Raw genomic sequence first — 7,641 nt, 5'->3', positions numbered from 1 at the left:
TTATTAGGGAAAGGGAGGCCGGAAGGTCACTGATGACAATATTGTGGGAGTAGTAGGGGAGTCACACACCAAGTCACGCACGCCAAGCCGCTACTAACTGCGAAGTGGGCTAACGTGACAAGCTGATGAGGATGCTCGAGTACGTCCTTTTGTGCCGCTTTCAAATCGGGATGTGGAAAAATGCCGTTGTTCCTTCGATGAGGGCGTAGGGCAGGACAGCGTAAAATGAGGTGCTACATGTTGGCTATGCATGAAGAGCAGTTTTGTAGGCGTTACCGAAAAAAAAGTAACTGTATACGTTACTCGTTACGCTGACAAAAAAGGAGCGCTTGATAGATAGATAGATAGATAGATAGATAGATAGATAGATAGATAGATAGATAGATAGATAGATAGATAGATAGATAGATAGATAGATAGATAGATAGATAGATAGATAGATAGATAGATAGATAGATAGATAGATAGATAGATAGATAGATAGATAGATAGATAGATAGATAGATAGATAGATAGATAGATAGATATTGGTAAGTCGTGAGTGAATTATAGATATTGAAACTTGGTTACGTTGGGTCCTGTGCCAACTTGTGATGGTATATACAAGGCGCTCGAGTCGGTTATTGTGAAATCAACGACGGCGCCTTCATGCTCATTCGCGCGTCTGTGCGGTAAGATACGGCAGCTGCGTTGTGTTCGGATTTCCTTGGGTTCCGGTGTAGCGCTCACAAACGGATGCGATAGGTAGAACGTTGCCTAATGACTATGTAGGTGTGCGTGGCTCGTTTATCCAACAGCCTCGGCACGCGGGTCGTGATCTGTGGCATAGTAGGCTTGCATCAAGGCCATCTGCATTAGCGAATGTCGTAGTAATATTTTGAATGGCTATGGAAGTTACCTGACGGGCTGCTCTCGGAGCTGTGTCTGTACTTAGCGATAGTGCTGGAGTGAAGCCTACATGTTGTGTTGGAACAGTGCTTGAGCGTGGACAGATTTGCCCAGTTCTGCCGCGGGCATCGCAGTCGTTGCACGCGTACAAAATAAACATGCGGTTATGTTAACTCATCTTTAGACAATAAACAAACACCTGAAGAGGGAACAAGTGCTGAGTTTCAGAGGAAGAAATTCGGCACTTCTGCAGACCAGTGTGTCAGGAACGTCGCCAGAAATTATTTTCGGGGGGGGGGGGGGGGTATAAAACGAAATCCTTGCGTTTCAGTCTGATTCATGCAAAGAGAACTTGACGTTACCTATGGAGAGCGACGCGAGTTCTGTCTTCGCCGGCCTGAGCTTTGCTAAAGCCCTCTGCTTCGCTGAATGCTACGTCAGAGGGCCGTTCTCGCAGGCGGGCGGTTTGAAATGTTCTAACGGTATGCGGCCAACTAAAAAGTGATTCTCTATCGCACTATAAGCATTTCCTTGGCACCAAATATACACTACGAGGTTTCTGGAAAGCCATTTCAACGGTCCACGTCGGCTGTCCACGTCGGCAGGCAGGTTAAGCGTAAATACAAGGGTAAGAAGAAAGGGATAGCGCCCGCATCAAGGCTATAAGCGAAGGTGAGAAAGAATCCACTTACATTGCCCTCGAGCTCGGTGTGGTGAGCTTCACAGAGTGAAGCGCAGTTATCAAAATAGACGCTAACGAAACTTTGCAACGAACCTATCTACATGTTTGGTACATCAGCTGGACCAGTGTCCGGTTTAAATTACATGGTTTCCACCATTTTCACCATGGAGCGCATGCGCGGATGTTTCGACATCGAACCCGCCAACATCGATCGCATCATTTGTTTTATCGGATTTACACGCATTTCACGTAGCAAGGAGAGACGCACAAGGCCACAGAGAAAATGACTCGACAAGTTATGGCGACACAGGACGTTTGACGTTACGTTTCGCTCGTGTACTTCCAACAAGAACGGCATTTACAGTTGATAAGCTGTTGCACATAACGAAAATTACGGTCGCTGACAAAAGTAGAGAAAAGAACAGCTTTCAACGTTTCGGAACCTGTACAGGTTCCTTAATAATATCTGGGGTTTAACGTCCCAAAACCACGATATGATTATGAGAGACGCCGTAGTGGAGGGCTCCGGAAATTTCGACCACTTGGGGTTCTTTAACGTGCACCTAAATCTAAGTACACGGGCCTCAAACATTTTCGCCTCCATCGAAAATGCAGCCGCCGCAGCCGGGATTCGATCCCGCGACCTTCGGGTCAGCAGTCGGGCGCCATAACCACTGGACCACCGTGGCGGGGCTGTACAGCTTCCTTGTCCACTGTGCAGCGGACGTAGCCATAGGCGTGCGCCGAGTTCTCCATTAGGGGGGAGGGGCAAGCTTCACCGCAGCCCCTCCTCCTTCGGTTTAGACAGAAGAAAACGAGCTCGGCAATGTATACAAAGATGAAAAAACGAAGCTGTGACGTGCTTCTTACAAAGGCCTGCCATTGGTCTCCTCCGGGGCAAAGGCGGGAAGTGAACAGATCTTTGAATGCAACATAAGGGGTCCTTGGTTGTCATTATTGCCTAAAAAACACGCGTAGCCGTAACCCTGCGCATTAAAAAAATGACGTGAAAGGTCCGAGTGAGTAAAGGTATGGAGCAGTATTGGCGCCCCCTTTAGATAATATCAGCGCAGGGGAGGCGCCCCCCCCCCCCGCCTGTGCGCGCACCTATGGACATTGCGCCGTTTTCCAGTTATGCACGCTGTATATGACGTAATGAACGGCCGTAAATGCGGGGCATATCTCCGTCTGTCCTGTTAACGGTATCTGGTGTCGTCTGTTTCTCTTTTTGACTTGGTCAGTGAGCGTAACTTTCGTTACATGCAACGTGCTACCTGACCAGACGAGCTTTCGATCGTCGAACTCTTGACTATTGATAAGCAGATAGCGTATGGGCGGGCTCTTTCGATACCTAATGTCTTGATAAGGTGGAAAGCGTTTCATTACACCATCGTCCTGTCAAGGCGAAACACCACACCGACGGCCAACGGCAATATGTACGACCAGGTATGGCTACGCGAAGAGGACATCGATGCGCTTTTCCCAGGATTAGGGCTTCCCCTTCCTTGCACCGCGGAAGTGGACGGCAGCTCGAGTCCCGCGTCCTACTGTCACATCATCGATAGGCTGGGCTTCTGGAACCGCATCCTCTGGCGCGCCGGCTTTCAGCTGCGTGAGCTCACGGCGCCCGGACAACTGTCCCTGGTACGCGTAGCCCACGACGGAGGCAGACGACAGGAACAGCACGGCCGGGACGGCCGCCTTCTCTTTCACGTCCTCTTGGAGTGCCATCGATGCGTCGTGAGCGTGGAGCTCGACGAAGTTCTTGTCGAAGGAAGTGGACTCAGGGAAGCCAGAGTTCGCGTCTTGTCGGCGCTTCGGAACAACACGAGCCTGCTGTCGCTGAACCTCGTCAGCCTTTTCGGTGACTACAGGTACGCATGTGCTTTGACCGACGTAAACCTACCCATCTGGCTACTTCACTAACGTGTTATTTCATAACTTACGCATAATTAAATTGCATAAGTGTGTCTGGAAGGGCGAGTTGCTACATGTAACTTCGAAAATGGAACCTAGTGGAAGAAGCACACTACACAGAGCTTGTGTTGTGTGCTTTTTGCCATCTGTTCCGTTTCGCGCTGTTTTAACAGCAGAGCTGTTCTAGGGCTGGGCTTGACGATAGATGAGTGTACGCGTCGTCATGCTCCGGTTCCCACATAACCCAGATGGCGTAACAGCCTCGGTCGCGGGCGAATAGGTAGCCGCACTCAGGTCAAATTATGTCCGTCCCGGAACTTGGAAAGCAAAGTGGCCAGAAACCTGTTGCGACAGACATGCAAGCACGTCGTACGATTGAAGCGCGACTATAGGTGAGGAGGCGACAAGTAACGAAAACCAAAACTCAATGGCATTCTTTTTCGAATACTCTATTTTATATATGCCAAAGCAAACTAGAAATTTACGGTTTATCTGACACTTGACTAAATTGACTGGCTCAGTTTTTTGGTCGAGCGCCATAAATGGGGGGGGGGGGGGGGGGGGGGGCGTATGCAGACAGTCTGCTATATGTGGGCTTGTGTTCTGCGCATTGTCGGGTCAACGATGCATCGCTCAATTTTGTGCGGTGGTTTCTTGCGTATCTTCCGTAGGTTATTTATTTGTTGACGTGTTTACTGGCCTGACACTTCGGAGAAGCTGAACTAGCTCACAGAATGCGTAGATAAGCGTTCCTGTGACTGCACATTGTTTTCGCTGGCGCACAGCTGGCGTGACCTCGCCTTTCGTTAAGGTGAATGCGGCACGCTAAGCGAAGAAACGCTTTACTGTAAGGTTGATGAAAGCAAATAGCGCGAAAAAACGTATGACAAGACGAAGAAGGCTACAGCACAAGCGCATTGCTGTAGCCTTCTTCAGTAGGTTATTCCGTAGGTTGCCAAAGAGATACTTTCAGAGCTGCTGTCTCGCTCCAGTGGCTTCCCTCGATTAGGCAATGTGAGTTTTCGACCTATGGTGCTCGTGAGCCGCTGTATCATAATTTCTTCATCTGCAAGGCATTTTGTTGTATATTGCATGTCCACTATTTGGCTAATAAAACAAGCTTGGTTCCCCAAGCTTTCCTGTTGATCTTCCTTTTCTCTCGCCCACGCAATTGGCGAGCAATAAAGTCTCGTAGTTATCAAAAGGTCAGCAATTAAAAAAAAGTTTCGTGCCATGTAGTGCAAAAGCGCAGTGTTGCTACGTACCGCTTCCGGTTGTGACGTCATATTTTAATTTTTATTTATTGCCTGCTGTTAGTTGTCCCCGCGATACGTACACGCGGCCACGATGGCAACGAGCCAACTACTTGACACATGGGCTTCTATGGAAGTTTCGCTGCCGGTTTACATGTACCTTGTCCGCACAGTGAGACGGGGAAGGGTAGTTCGAGCGTGCGTAGGGCCTAAACTCACTGTAGCAAACGCGGGAGTGGCAACCCACACGTCCTTTCCCGTGCATCTCTTCTCTACAAATAGCGCAATCGCAGAAAATCACGAGCTAAACACAGGAAAACCGCTGTTTCTGCAGATTTCACATGGGTGACACTTTTTTTTTTCATCGAGGGAACGAACATATTTTTCTTAGATTCGCTATCCGGGGACTTGGTATGTCTCATTGTCTTATGCGTTGAACTGATTCGTTCACGCTAACCTAACCCGGGCTGCCGTCTCTCTCCAGGTTCATTCAGGAGGACTTATTCGCAGACATCGGCTCAATGACTCAGCTGCGAGAGCTGGTCATATCGGCGACCGGCGAAGCGATCTCCTGCCTAGTGGACCTTGTTTGCTCTTTGCTGCACACGGCGAGTCTGTCAACCCTGTCAATCTCGGGGCTACGTTTCGACGAAATGAACGCCAAGTTCCTATCGGCTGCGCTGCGGAGGAACGGCACAGTGACCGACTTGTCCGTGCACAGCAGTATTCTGAACTCCCGGAACTCCAAGGGCGTACCCTCGTTCTCCCGTTACCTCAAGGGTAGCACTACGTTGTCTGCTCTCACCTTAGAGGGCACGATTGCGGAGCCGGAAGATACTCTTACGGAGCTAGCTAGTGTATTAATTCCTCTAATTGTGTCCAGTACCCTTCAGAAGCTCAAGCTTTCCGGTTTCCTCTTACACTGCCGCTGCGCGTGGCTGCTCTCTCGATTCGTGGCTCAACAGGGCGGCTCGCTGAAACACCTCGACATCAGCGGCTGCAGGTGGGCATTGGACGGTTCGCCGAAGAGCCTAGACGCTCCAACGGACGACGGCCAACCGTCTGAACCGACCTGTGCGTGGCTGAAGCCATTCGACGAAACTGAGCAAGTCGGGCTGTCGCACCTCTCAGTCAGCGTAAGGGACTTGAAGCCAGATGACTTCAAGACTCTCTTCTTCGTGGCCACCTCCGTCGAATCGCTCAGGACCATATCGATCGATGACGTGGCGCTAGACGTACTCCCCGAAGTCTTTCGGACTATTCGTCAGGCCGAAATCGGCGACAGAGTCCGCATAACGAGCGAATACCTGGTCGACTGGGTGGCCCTTTCCGAACTCGAAGAGTTTCGCGAAGCAGTGCGTCGCGTCGCTGTCAGTTGTCTCGAAGCGACGAGCGTGAGTGCGTTCTGTAAGACCGTACATCTGGTGCGTTCCTGGAACCACGTGACTACGCTGCGACTCGTACTTTCCAAGGAAGCCATGGGCGACGTCTTCATGATGTGGTCTCTGTGCTGTTTCGTGAATGAGGCTGCCGCGCTGAAGGAGCTCGAACTGGCAGGTTGCGACCGGCCAGACCTGAGTCACTGCCTCGGCGTAGTAACCATCAACCACAGCCTTCTCCTGGATGTCATCTTCTCCAACGCTAGCCTGCGAACATTGAGACTGAGCCAGATTCGGTTGGGTGAAGCAAACCTGAACTTTCTGGTCGATGCAGTCTTTTCTAATGATACCATGACCGAACTTGACTTTATGTCTTGGGACACTTCCGAGAACGACCGTCTGCTTCGGTTACTTGCCGCCGATTTCGACATGAACGCGACGCTACTGCGTTTTCGGGTTTCCAACACTTCCTGCGACGAAATGGAAGACGAAGGAAGGGCCATAATCAATGCCTTTCTCAGTCGCAACGTGGGTTTCGTCACGTGCGCGTCCCACTACGTGGCGAGATTCACGGACGCCAATCGCTGCATGGAAGCCTTAGCTTCCATCCCGAGAAGCCGGGCTTTGATCGACAAAGTCCAGGAACTAGTCGCCGTGGACGAGGCTGATGCGACGAGCTTAGTTGAAGCTCTGGTGACCATGGACTTCCCGTGACGTTGTTTTGTTTTTGCAAGTTTCGCGTGTAGTCTTTGACAAAGAGGCCTACGATGCTCGGCTGTTGTAAACATCACTGGTAAACATCATCACTGTGTTGTTCTAGGCGTGTTCATACCTGCGTGCGCAGTGCTCCAACGACGCGAAATCTAAGCAACCCTGCGCTTGCTCTATTCGGAAATGTTTCGAAGTTTCAACTTTGCGAATCTACTCTGCTTTACAAGTTCAAAGTTTGAGAAGAACTGCCTGCAGTCACGCTTTAATCTCTTGCGTATATGTTATCTGCTGTGTCACCTAACTTCATCGCTACTGCGCGCCTTAGTTCGCTCATAACGTGACCTCTTTTAGCTTTGACGATGGCGCAGTTTTTTAGTACGTGAAATAAATGCATTCAATACACAAGCAAGCCTTACTGTGATGTTTCTTTTCATGCGAAACACACCTTTGAAGGGTACGCAATTTGTGTACCATAAATTTTGACTGTTGAAAGACTGCGCTTGACGTTCGTTTCTCGACCTCATTGTAAGGAATGTGTGTGAGTGGGCTATAGTTCGTAATCTATTGAAAAAAAATCAATAACCAGAATGCAGCCGCGAGTCCTTCGGTCTACGTGAATACTGTTAGAAGCAGTGCGGCAGACGTTGTTGATGTGAAGCTGTCTTGCTCTACTTTAGTTTCTCTATCAGAATAAAAAAGACAGACTTAAAGAACATGGAATGTTTACTGCATTGTGCAATCTTATGAAAACTTCGTGTTCACGAGCAATGTTCGTTGACTTGGTCAGATTAAAGGGACACTAAAAATAAGG

The 7,641-nt window shown here is 49.6% G+C and overlaps 1 protein-coding gene across 1 annotated transcript; it reads left to right on the top strand.

Annotated features, from left to right (window-relative positions):
• Nucleotides 1–2,944: 2,944 nt before the first annotated feature.
• Nucleotides 2,945–7,029, top strand: LOC119400372 (uncharacterized). The gene is made up of 2 exons (XM_037667387.2): nucleotides 2,945–3,444; nucleotides 5,225–7,029. Exons 1-2 carry the CDS (start codon nucleotides 3,005–3,007, stop codon nucleotides 6,831–6,833), a joined length of 2,049 nt encoding a protein of 682 aa, XP_037523315.1. The 5' UTR covers nucleotides 2,945–3,004; the 3' UTR covers nucleotides 6,834–7,029.
• The last annotated feature ends 612 nt before the right edge of the window (nucleotides 7,030–7,641 follow it).

This window comes from Rhipicephalus sanguineus, chromosome 7 (genome assembly GCF_013339695.2).
Source record: "Rhipicephalus sanguineus isolate Rsan-2018 chromosome 7, BIME_Rsan_1.4, whole genome shotgun sequence".
NCBI classification, from domain to species: Eukaryota; Metazoa; Arthropoda; class Arachnida; order Ixodida; family Ixodidae; genus Rhipicephalus; species Rhipicephalus sanguineus.
Note: the sequence above shows the minus strand (reverse complement) of the source record. Positions and strands in the feature narration are given on the sequence as shown.